Source organism: Cetorhinus maximus, unplaced genomic scaffold (assembly GCF_964194155.1).
Source record: "Cetorhinus maximus unplaced genomic scaffold, sCetMax3.hap1.1 HAP1_SCAFFOLD_612, whole genome shotgun sequence".
Lineage (NCBI taxonomy): Eukaryota > Metazoa > Chordata > Chondrichthyes > Lamniformes > Cetorhinidae > Cetorhinus > Cetorhinus maximus.
In genome coordinates, this window is record NW_027596554.1 from 190,018 (window position 1) to 202,312 (window position 12,295).

The 12,295-nt window shown below is 49.9% G+C and overlaps 1 protein-coding gene across 1 annotated transcript in view; it reads left to right on the forward strand.

The window, feature by feature from the left end:
• LOC144674290 (sodium/potassium/calcium exchanger 3-like) overlaps nt 1-7,224 on the forward strand; it is a 170,042-nt gene extending 162,818 nt beyond the window's left edge. Inside the window, exons 18-19 of the mRNA XM_078535717.1 lie at nt 610-675; nt 7,007-7,224. Coding sequence (XP_078391843.1) covers nt 610-675; nt 7,007-7,150 — 210 coding nt within the window. The 3' untranslated portion in view covers nt 7,151-7,224. The remainder of the gene's footprint in view (nt 1-609; nt 676-7,006) is intronic.
• Nucleotides 7,225-12,295: the final 5,071 nt, after the last annotated feature.

The window sequence follows — 12,295 nt, forward strand, 5'->3', positions numbered from 1 at the left end:
CCCTCAGCACTGACCCTCCGACAGTGCGGTGCTCCCTCAGCACTGACCCTCCGACAGTGCGGCACTCCCTCAGCACTGACCCTCCGACAGTGCGGTGCTCCCTCAGTACTGACCCTCCGACAGTGCGGCACTCCCTCAGTACTGACCCTCCGACAGTGCGGCGCTCCCTCAGCACTGACCCTCCGACAGTGCGGCACTCCCTCAGCACTGACCCTCCGACAGTGCGGAGCTCCCTCAGTACTGACCGTCCGACAGTGCGGCGCTCCCTCAGTACTGACCCTCCGACAGTGCGGCACTCCCTCAGCACTGACCCTCCGACAGTGCGGCGCTCCCTCAGTACTGACCCTCCGACAGTGCGGCGCTCCCTTGGCACTGACCCTCTGACAGTGCGGCGCTCCCCCGGCACTGACCCTCCAACAGTGCGGCGCTCCCTCAGTACTGACCCTCCGACAGTGCGGCACTCCCTCAGCACTGACCCTCCGACAGTGCGGCACTCCCTCAGTACTGACCCTCTGACAGTGCGGCTCTCCCTCAGCACTGACCCTCCGACAGTGCAGCTTTCTGAGCATACAGACCGCTTCAATCTGTTTTTCTCTCTGTTGCTCACAGGTTTCGATAAACAGTAAAGGTATTGTTTACTCTGTGATCCTGCTCCTTGCCTCGGTCTCCTTCATGGTGAGTGGTTTTTGTCTGACCCTCACTTTTTATCTGTGTGTGTGTGAGAGAGAGTGTGTGAGAGATAGAGAGAGTGTGAGAGAGAGTGTGTGAGAGATAGAGAGAGTGTGAGAGAGAGAGTGTGTGAGAGAGAGAGAGCGTGTGTGAGAGAGAGAGTGTGTGTGAGAGAGAGAGTGTGTGAGAGAGAGAGTGTGTGAGAGAGAGAGTGTGTGAGAGAGAGAGTGTGTGTGAGAGAGAGAGTGTGTGTGAGAGAGAGGGTGTGTGTGAGAGAGAGTGTGTGTGAGAGAGAGAGTGTGTGAGAGAGAGTGTGTGTGAGAGAGAGTGTGTGTGAGAGAGAGAGTGTGTGTGAGAGAGAGAGTGTGTGTGAGAGAGAGAGTGTGTGTGAGAGAGAGAGTGTGTGTGAGAGAGAGAGTGTGTGTGAGAGAGAGAGTGTGTGTGAGAGAGAGTGTGTGAGAGAGAGAGTGTGTGTGAGAGAGAGAGAGTGTGTGAGAGAGAGAGTGTGGTGAGAGAGAGAGTGTGTGAGAGAGTGTGTGTGAGAGAGAGTGTGTGAGAGAGAGAGTGTGTGTGAGAGAGAGAGAGAGTGTGAGAGAGAGAGTGTGTGTGAGAGAGAGAGTGTGTGTGCGAGAGAGAGAGAGTGTGCGAGAGAGAGAGAGTGTGTGAGAGAGAGTGTGTGTGAGAGAGAGAGTGTGTGAGAGAGAGAGAGTGTGTGAGAGAGAGAGAGTGTGTGTGAGAGAGAGAGAGTGTGTGTGAGAGAGTGTGTGTGAGAGACTGTGTGTGAGAGAGAGTGTGTGAGAGAGAGTGTGTGAGAGAGAGTGTGAGAGAGAGTGTGTGAGAGAGAGTGTGTGTGAGAGAGAGAGTGTGTGAGAGAGAGAGAGTGTGTGAGAGAGAGAGAGTGTGTGTGAGAGAGAGAGAGTGTGTGTGAGAGAGTGTGTGTGAGAGACTGTGTGTGAGAGAGAGTGTGTGAGAGAGAGTGTGTGAGAGAGAGTGTGAGAGAGAGTGTGTGAGAGAGAGTGTGTGTGAGAGAGAGAAAGTGTGTGTGTGAGAGAGAGTGTGTGTGTGAGGAGAGTGTGTGTGAGAGAGAGTGTGTGTGAGAGAGAGTGTGTGAGAGAGAGTGTGTGAGAGAGAGTGTGTGAGAGAGAGTGTGTGTGAGAGAGAGTGTGTGTGAGAGAGAGTGTGTGTGAGAGAGAGTGTGTGTGAGAGAGAGTGTGTGTGAGAGAGAGGTGTGTGTGAGAGTGTGTGTGAGAGAGAGTGTGTGTGAGAGAGAGAGAGTGTGTGTGGAGAGAGAGAGAGAGAGTGTGTGAGAGAGAGAGAGAGAGTGTGTGAGAGAGAGAGAGAGAGTGTGTGAGAGAGAGTGTGTGTGAGAGAGAGAGTGTGTGAGAGAGAGAGTGTGTGAGAGAGAGAGTGTGTGTGAGAGAGAGTGTGAGAGAGAGAGTGTGTGTGAACGAGATAGAGATTATGTGCATGAGAGAGTGTTTGTGTGTGTGTGTGTGTGTGTGAGAGACCATGTGCGTTTGAGTGTGTTTGTGACAAACACACTCAAACACACATGGTCTCTCACACACTCTCTCACACACTCTCTCTCTCTCTCTCACACACTCTCTCTCTCTCACACACTCTCTCTCTCTCACACACACACTCTCTCTCTCTCACACACACTCTCTCTCACTCACACACACTCACAAATACACTCTCTCTCACATTCACACTCACACTCTCTCTCTCACACATCTCCCTCACAGACAGTGAGGGAGATGTGTGAGGAGTGTGAGTGTGAATGTGAGAGAGAGTGTATTTGTGAGTGTGTGTGAGTGTTTGATGTATGTGTGTGTGAGAGTGCGTGAGGGTGTGTGAGTGCGTGAGGGTTTGTGTGTGTGTGTATGAGATATAGTGTGTGTGAGTACGTGAGGGGGTGTGTGTGTGAGATAGAGAGTGTGTGTGGGTGTGTCAGGGTGCGTGTTTGTGAGACTGTGGGTGTGTGTGTGAGAATGAGTGTGTGAGTGTGGGTGTGTGTGAGAGTGTGGGTGTGTGTGTAAGTGCGTGAGTGTGTGTGTGTGAGAGAAAATGTGTGTGTGAGTATGTGAGAGTGAGTGTGTATATGTGTGCGTGTGTGAGTGCGTGAGGGTGTGTGTGTATGTTTGTGAGGGTATGTGTGTGTGAGATAGAGAGTGTGTGTGGGTGTGTCAGGGTGCGTGTTTGTGAGAGTGTGGGTGTATATGTGTGAATGAGTGTGTATGTGTGTGTGTGAGAGTGCGTGTGAGAGTGTGGGTGTGTGTGTGAGAATGAGTGTGTATGTGTGTGTGTGAGAGTGTGTGTGAGAGTGTGTGAGAAAGTGTGGTTGCGTGTGTAAGTGCGTGAGTGTGTGTGTGTGTGTGAGTGCCTGTTTGTGAGGGTGTGTGAGAGTGTGTGTGTGTGAGAGAGAGTGTGTGTGTGTGAGTGTGTGTGTGTGAGATAGAGAGTGTGTGTGTGTCGGCGTGTGTGAGAGTGCGTCAGGGTGTGTGTTTGTGTGAGAGTGAGTGAGTGTGTAAGGGTGTGTGAGAGGGAGTGTGTATGTGTGTGTGTGTGTAACGGTGTGTGAGAGGGAGTGTGTGTGTGTAAGGGAGTGAGAGTGTGTAAGGGTGTGAGAAGGAGTGACTGTGTAAGGGTGTGTGAGAGGGAGTGAGTGAGTGTGTGAGGATGTGTGAGAGCGAGTGAGTGTGTAAGGGTGTGTGAGAGGGAGTGAGTGTGTAAGGGTGTATGAGAGTGGGTGAGTGTGTAAGGGTGTGTGAGAGGGAGGGTGTGTAAGAGTGAGTGAGTGTGTAAGGGTGTGTGAGAGTGTTTGTGTGAGAGTGAGTTAGTGTGTAAGGGTGTGTGAGAGTGTGTGTGAGAGAGTGAGTGAGTATGTGTGAGTGCTTGAGGGTTTGTGTGTGTGTGTATGAGATATAGTGTGTGTGAGTACGTGAGGGAGTGTGTGTGAGAGGGAGTGTGTGTGAGAGGGAGTGTGTGTGAGAGGGAGTGTGTGAGAGAGGGAGTGAGTGTGTAAGGGTGTGTGAGAGGGAGTGAGTGCGTAAGGGTGTGTGAGAGGGAGTGAGTGCGTAATGGTGTGTGAGAGGGAGTGAGTGTGTAAGGGTGTGTGAGAGGGAGTGAGTGTGTAAGGGTGTGTGAGAGGGAGTGAGTGTGTAAGGGTGTGTGAGAGGGAGTGAGTGTGTAAGGGTGTGTGAGAGGGAGTGAGTTTGTAAGGGTGTGTGAGAGGGAGTGAGTGTGTAAGGGTGTGTGAGAGGAAGTGAGTGTGTAAGGGTGTGTGAGAGTGAGTGTGTGAGAAAGGGAGTGAGTGTGTAAGGGTGTGTGAGAGGGAGTGAGCGTGTAAGGGTGTGTGAGAGAGAAGGAGTGAGTCTAAGGGTGTGTGAGAGTGAGTAAGTGTGTAAGGGTGTGTGAGAGTGAGTGTGTGAGAGAGGGAGTGAGTGTGTAAGGGTGTGTGAGAGGGAGTGAGTGTGTAAGGGTGTGTGAGAGTGTGTGCGTGAGAAGGAGTGAGTCTGTAAGGGTGTGTGAGAGTGAGTAAGTGTGTGAGAGTGAGTGTGTGTGAGAGGGAGTGAGTGTGTAAGGGTGTGAGAGAGGGAGTGAGTGTGTAAGGGTGTGGGAGAATGAGTGTGTAAGGGTGTGTGAGAGGGAGTGAGTGTGTAAGGGTGTGTGAGTGAGTGTGTGAGAGAGGGAGTGAGCGTGTAAGGGTGCGTGAGAGGGAGTGAGTGAGTAAGGGTGTGAGAGGGAGTGAGTGTGTAAGGGTGTGTGAGAGTAACTGTGTAAGGGTGTGTGAGAGGGAGTGTGTGAGAGTGAGTGAGCGTGTAAGGGTATGTGAGAGTGAGTGAGTGTGTAAGGGTGTGAGCGGGAGTGTGTGTGAGAGTGAGTGAGCGTGTAAGGGTGTGTGAGAGGTAGTGAGTGTGCAAGGGCATGTGAGAGGGAGTGAGTGTGAGAGGGAGTGAGTGTGAGAGGGAGTGAGTGAGAGGGAGTGAGTGTGAGAGGGAGTGAGTGAGAGGGAGTGAGTGTGAGAGTGAGTGAGTGTGTAAGGGTGTGTGAGAGGGAGTGTGTGTGAGAGGGAGTGAGTGTGTAAGGGTGTGTGAGAGGGAGTGAGTGCGTAAGGGTGTGTGAGAGGGAGTGAGTGCGTAATGGTGTGTGAGAGGGAGTGAGTGTGTAAGGGTGTGTGAGAGGGAGTGAGTGTGTAAGGGTGTGTGAGAGGGAGTGAGTGCGTAATGGTGTGTGAGAGGGAGTGAGTGTGTAAGGGTGTGTGAGAGGGAGTGAGTGTGTAAGGGTGTGAGAGAGGGAGAGAGTGTGTAAGGGTGTGTGAGAGGGAGTGAGTGTGTAAGGGTGTGTGAGAGGGAGTGTGTGTGTAAGGGTGTGTGAGAGGGTGTGAGTGTGTAAGGGTGTGTGAGAGGGACTGAGTGTGTAAGGGTGTGTGAGAGGGAGTGTGTGTGTAAGGGTGTGTGAGAGGGTGTGAGTGTGTAAGGGTGTGTGAGAGGGTGTGAGTGTGTAAGGGTGTGTGAGAGGGAGTGAGTGTGTAAGGGTGTGTGAGAGGGTGTGAGTGTGTAAGGGTGTGTGAGAGGGAGTGAGTGTGTAAGGGTGTGTGAGAGGGAGTGAGTGTGTAAGGGTGTGTGAGAGGGAGTGAGTGTGTAAGGGTGTGAGCGGGAGTGTGTGTGAGAGTGAGTGAGCATGTAAGGGTGTGTGAGAGGTAGTGAGTGTGCAAGGGCATGTGAGAGGGAGTGAGTGTGAGAGGGAGTGAGTGTGAGAGGGAGTGAGTGAGAGGGAGTGAGTGTGTAAGGGTGTGTGAGAGGGTGTGAGTGTGTAAGGGTGTGTGAGAGGGAGTGAGTGTGTAAGGGTGTGTGAGAGGGAGTGAGTGTGTAAGGGTGTGTGAGAGGGAGTGAGTGTGTAAGGGTGTGAGAGGGAGTGAGTGTGTAAGGGTGTGTGAGAGGGAGTGAGTGTGTAAGGGTGTGTGAGAGGGAGTGAGTTTGTAAGGGTGTGTTAGAGGGAGTGAGTGTGTAAGGGTGTGTGAGAGGGAGTGAGTGTGTAAGGGTGTGAGAGAGGGAGAGAGTGTGTAAGGGTGTGTGAGAGGGAGTGAGTGTGTAAGGGTGTGTGAGAGGGAGTGAGTGTGTAAGGGTGTGTGAGAGGGAGTGAGTGTGTAAGGGTGTGTGAGAGGGAGTGAGTGTGTAAGGGTGTGTGTGTAAGGGTGTGTGAGAGAGAGTGTGTTGGGGTTGTGACTGTGGTGGGGAGTTCTGGGGTTAACTGCTCTGGGTGGGGGGGTTTTGTAGAGACTCTCTGTGAGGGTGCTGGGGGTTTACACACAGCCCCTGCCCTGGGTGGGGTGGGGGGGTGTAGAGACTCTCTGTGAGGGTGCTGGGGGTTCAGACACAGCCCCTGCCCCGGGTGGACCCCACCCCAAGCTCTGCCCTTGCTGCCAGAGTGATTGAGCCAGCCCCAGGCTCTCTCCTTCCCACAGTGGCACCATCTCCCTGTATGTGGCTCCACATCGCCCACCCTTACCCCCAGGAACAATGCTCTGAATCTGCCCCATTGCTGCAGAACCCCTCCCGTGTTCACAGTCCCAGGCTGCTTCAGGTTGGCCTCAACGTATCTGTCACAGTCAAAAGATGGTAACAGATAGACAGTGCAATTTACCAGCCACTCACTCCCTGTCTCTTTCTCTCTCTCTCTCTCTCTCTCTCTCTCCCTCTGTTTCTCTCTTTCGTCCCCCTCTCGTTCCTTCCTCCATTTCTCTCTCTCTCCCTCTCCTTCCTCCCTCCATTTCTCCCTCCTCCCTCCATTTCTCTCTCTTTCTCTCCTTCCCTCACCTCTTTCCATTTCTCTCTCTCTCTCTCTCTCCCTTCTCCCCCAATTCTCTCTCCCTCTATTTCTCCCTCCTCCCTCCACTTCTCACTCTCTCTCTCTCCCTCCTCCCCCAATTCTCTCTCCCTCTCACGCTCTCTCCTCCCTCCATTTCTCTCTCTCTCTCTCTCTCTCTCCCACTCTCTCCTCCCTCCATTTCTCTCTCTCTCTCTCTCTCTCCCACTCTCTCCTCCCTCCATTTCTCTCTCTCTCCCACTCTCTCCTCCCTCCATTTCTCTCTCTCTCTCCCACTCTCTCCTCCCTCCATTTCTCTCTCTCTCTCTCTCTCCCGCTCTCTCCTCCCTCCATTTCTCTCTCTCTCTCTCCCGCTCTCTCCTCCCTCCATTTCTCTCTCTCTCTCCCTCTCTCTCTCTCTCACTCTCTCCTCCCTCCCTTTCTCTCTCTCTCTCTCTCTCCCGCTCTCTCCTCCCTCCATTTCTCTCTCTCTCTCTCTCTCTCCCGCTCTCTCCTCCCTCCATTCCAGGTCATCGGGATCCACCTGAACAAGTGGAAGTTGGACCGGAGATTGGGATTGGGAGCACTGCTGCTGTATGCTGTCTTCCTTTGCCTCTCCATACTAATCGAGCTCAACGTTTTCCTGGAAGTAAATCTACCAACCTGTCAGTGAGTGACGGAGAGACGGTGCGGAGGAGAGGAGACCCTCGCAGGGAGGCTGGGAGAGCGTGAGGAGCTCGGGTAGCACACACTCCCTCCGAGAGTGGGAGATACGCTGATTACTCTCATCGAAAATTCTATTCTATTGCACAGCCACAGCGCAAAGTCCCATCAGAAACCCTGGCAGTGAGACGCCCAGGATCCAACCAATATTCGACAAACCTGGGAAACTCATCATGTAACAAAGATATTTATTGATCAATCACCGCGATCCCTCTCTTTTCACTGTAGAGGGAGCTTTACTCTGTATCTAACCCCGTGCTGTACCTGTCCTGGGAGTGTTTGATGGGGACAGTGTAGAGGGAGCTTTACTCTGTATCTAACCCCGTACTGTACCTGCCCTGGGAGTGTTTGATGGGGACAGTGTAGAGGGAGCTTTACTCTGTATCTAACCCCGTGCTGTACCTGTCCTGGGAGTGTTTGATGGGGACAGTGTAGAGGGAGCTTTACTCTGTATCTAACCCTGTGCTGTACCTGTCCTGGGAGTGTTTGATGGGGACAGTGTAGAGGGAGCTTTACTCTGTATCTAATCCCATGCTGTACCTGTCCTGGGAGTGTTTGATGGGGTCAGTGTAGAGGGAGCTTTACTCTGTATCTAACCCCGTACTGTACCTGCCCTGGGAGTGTTTGATGGGGACAGTGTAGAGGGAGCTTTACTCTGTATCTAACCCCGTGCTGTACCTGTCCTGGGAGTGTTTGATGGGGACAGTGTAGAGGGAGCTTTACTCTGTATCTAACCCCGTGCTGTACCTGTCCTGGGAGTGTTTGATGGGGACGGTGTAGAGGGAGCTTTACTCTGTATCTAACCCTGTGCTGTACCTGTCCTGGGAGTGTTTGATGGGGACGGTGTAGAGGGAGCTTTACTCTGTATCTAACCACGTGCTGTACCTGTCCTGGGAGTGTTTGATGGGGACAGTGTAGAGGGAGCTTTACTCTGTATCTAACCCCGTGCTGTACCTGTCCTGGGAGTGTTTGATGGGGACAGTGTAGAGGGAGCTTTACTCTGTATCTAACCCCGTGCTGTACCTGTCCTGGGAGTGTTTGATGGGGACAGTATAGAGGGATCTTTACTCTGTATCTAACCCCGTGCTGTGCCTGTCCTGGGAGTGTTTGATGGGAACAGTGTAGAGGGAGCTTTACTCTGTATCTAACCCCGTGCTGTACCTGTCCTGGGAGTATTTGATGGTGACAGTGCAGAGGGAGCTTTACTCTGTATCTAACCCCGTGCTGTACCTGTCCTGGGAGTGTTTGATGGGGACAGTGTAGATAGAGATTTACTCTGTATCTAACCCCGTGCTGTACCTGCCCTGGGAGTGTTTGATGGGGACAGTGTAGACGGAGCTTTACTCTGTATCTAACCCCGTGCTGTGCCTGTCCTGGGAGTGTTTGATGGGGACAGTGTAGAGGGAGCTTTACTCTGTATCTAACCCCATGCTGTACCTGTCCTGGGAGTGTTTGATGGGGTCAGTGTAGAGGGAGCTTTACTTTGTTTCTAACTCTGTGCAGTACCTGTCCTGGGAGTGTTTGACGGGGACAGTGTAGAGGGAGCTTTACTCTGTATCTAACCCCGTGTTGTACCTGTCCTGGGAGTGTTTGATGGGGACAGTGCAGAGGGAGATTTACTCTGTATTTAACCCCGTGCTGTACCTGTCCTGGGAGTGTTTGATGGGGACAGTGTAGAGGGAGCTTTACTCTGTATCTAACCCCATGCTGTACCTGTCCTGGGAGTGTTTGATGGGGACAGTGTAGAGGGAGCTTTACTCTGTATCTAACCCCGTGCTGTACCTGTCCTGGGAGTGTTTGATGGGGACAGTGTAGAGGGAGCTTTACTCTGTATCTAACCCCGTGCTGTACCTGTCCTGGGAGTGTTTGATGGGATAGCATGGATACAGTCTCTTTGATCCGAAGGGACTTTCTGTGCTGTTGGGTGTGAGTGGGAAATGACCTATGTCCTTGAAGAAACAGAACAGTTCCGATGTAAATGAAGAATGTGTGCTGTCTGTGTCGGTGGCTGCTTTCCCTGTGCAAAGTGCCACGTTTTAATTAATATTTGGAACCAGTGCAGTCCATGTTGATACTGTCTGTATATATTCGAGTGTTTGATTCATTCATATGATAATCTCTGTATTTTTAAAATAAGGAATGTGAACTCTGTTGCCGAGTTGTGAGCTTCTTTTGCGCTGCAATCCTGTTGTCCTGGTCATTAGCGCCTCCACCCTCTAGCACCCTGGAGACTATCTCTGTCCTCAGTGTCACTGTTAGCTGCTGCTGCTGGTCTGAGGTGTAAATGAGTGTGTAAGGGAATGTGTGTATAATTGTGTGTGTGTGAGTGTGTAACAGAACTGTAAATGTGTAAATGAGTGTGAGTGTGTAAAGGAATATGTCAATGTATGAATGTGTGTAAATTTATTTGTACGAGTGTGTAAAGGAGTTGTAGATGTGTGTGTGAAGGAATGTGTGTGTATGAGTGTGTAAAGGAGTTGTAGATGTGTAAATGTATGTGTGTGTAAAGGAATATGTAAATGTCTAAATGTGTGTGTGTAAATGTGTGTGTGTGTAAAGGAATATGTAATTGCATGAATGTGTGAGTAAATATGTGTGTATGAGTGTGTAAAGGAGTTGTGGATGTGTAAATGTGTGTGTGTGTAAAGGAATATGTAAATGTATGAATGTGTTTGTAAATATGTGCGTATGAGTGTGTAAAGGAATGTGTAAATGTATGAATGTGTATTTAAATGTGCGTATGAGTGTGTAAAGGAATGTGTAAATGTGTGAATGTGCGTAAAGTGTGAGAGTGTGTGTTTATGAAACTGGGGTGGGGTGTGTGTGTGTGTGTGTGTATGAGTGAGTGAGCGTGAGCAACTTTGAGGGACTGTGGAAACTGAATGTGTAACTGAGATTGTGTTAGCGAGTGTGGAAATGTGTGTGAATATTTTTGTTCATGAGTTTTTTAATGAGTGTTTGTGTGAAAATGAATGTACAGGTGAGTGTGAGAGTAAAATAAATGTGAGTGTGAAAAGTAATGTGAAGATGAGTGTGTGTGGAAATGAATGTGTAGATGAGTGTGGGTGTGTAAGATGAGTGTGAGAGTGTATTAGACTTTATGAATGTATGTGTGTGAGAGATTGTGAATGAGAGTGTGAATGTGTGCATGTGAATGTGTTACTGAGCTTATGAGTGTCAATGTGTGTGTTAGTGAGTTTGTGAATGAATGCATGAGTGTGAGAGTGAATGCCTTACTGAATTGAACTGTGAGGAGGACAGTGTCGACCTCCAAAGGGACACAGGCCGGTTGGTGGAATGGGCGGAGAAGTGGCCGATGAAGATCAATGCGGAGAAATTTGAGGCGATTCATTTTGGTAGGAAGAACGCGGAGAGACAATTTCAAATAAAGGGCACAACTCGAAAGGGTGGGCAGAGGCATAAGTTATTAAAGGTGGCAGGACAGGTTGAAGGCGTGGTTAATAAAGCAAACAGTATCCTGGGCTTTACTAATAGGTGCCTAGAGTAGAAGAGCAAGGGAGGTCATGTTGAACTTGTATAAGTCCCTAGTTCAGTCTCAGCTGGAGTATTGTGTCCAGAACTGGGCAGCACACTTTAGGATGGTTGTGAAGGCATTAGAGAGAACCATAGAACCATAGAACACCACAGCACAGAAAAACAGGCCATTCGGCCCTTCTAATCTGTGCCAAAATATTATTCCGCTAGTCCCATTGACCTGCACCCAATCCATAATTGGGTGCAGAAAAGATTCATGAGAATTGTTCCAGGGATGAGGAACTTCAGTTACGGAGATAGATTGGAGAAGCCGGGACTGTTTTCCTCGGAGAAGTGAAGGCTGAGAGGAGATTTGATAGAGGTATTGATGAGAGGGTCAGGACAGAGTAGACAGGGAGAAACTGTTCCGACTGGTGGAAGGACCGAGAACGAGAGGGCACAGATTTACGGTGATTGGCCTAAGAAGCAATGGTGACACGAGGAGAAACGTTTTGATTTAGCGAGTGGTTAGGGTCTGGAATGCACGGGGTGAGAGTGTGGGAGGAGGCGGGTTCAATCGAGGCTTTCAAGAGGGAATTGGATTATTATCGGGAAAGGAAGAATGTGTAGCATTAGGGGGAGAAGGCGGGAGAATGGCACTCAGTGATTTACTCATTCGGAGAGTCAGTGCAGACACGATGTGCAGAATGGCCTCCTCCTGAACTGAAATGATTCTGTGTTACTGAGTGTGTGAGTGTGTTACTGAGTTTGTGTGTGTGTGAATTTGTTACTGAGTGTGTGTGTTACTGAGTGTGTGAGTGTGTGAATTTGTTACTGAGTGTGTGTGTGTGTGAATTTGTTACTGAGTGTGTGTGTGTGTGAACTTGTTACTGAGTGTGTGTGTGTGTGAATTTGTTACTGTGTGTGTGTGTTACTGAGTGTGTGAGTGTGTGAATTTGTTACTGAGTGTGTGTGTGTGTGAATTTGTTACTGAGTGTGTGTGTGTGTGAACTTGTTACTGAGTGTGTGTGTGTGTGAATTTGTTACTGTGTGTGTGTTACTGAGTGTGTGAGTGTGTGAATTTGTTACTGAGTGTGTGTGTGTTATTGAGTGTGTGAGTGTGTGAATTTGTTACTGAGTGTGTGTGCGTGTGTGTTACTGAGTGTGTGTGTGTGTGTTACTGAGTTTGTGAGTGTGTGTGTTACTGTGTGTGTGTGTGTGAATTTGTTACTGAGTGTGTGTGTGTTACTGAGTTTGTGAGTGTGTGTGAATTTGTTACTGAGTGTGTGTGTGTGTTACTGAGTGTGTGTGTGAATTTGTTACTGAGTGTGTGTGTTACTGAGTGTGTGTGTGTGTTACTGAGTTTGTGAGTGTGTGTGAATTTGTTACTGAGTGTGTGTGTGTGTGTTACTGAGTGTGTGTGTGAATTTGTTACTGAGTGTGTGTGTGTGTGTGTTACTGAGTTTGTGAGTGTGTGTGTTACTGAGTGTCTGTGTGTGTTACTGAGTGTGTGTGTGTGTGAATTTGTTACTGAGTGTGTGTGTGTGTTACTGAGTTTGTGAGTGTGTGTGAATTTGTTACTGAGTGTGTGTGTGTGTTACTGTGTGTGTGTGTGAATTTG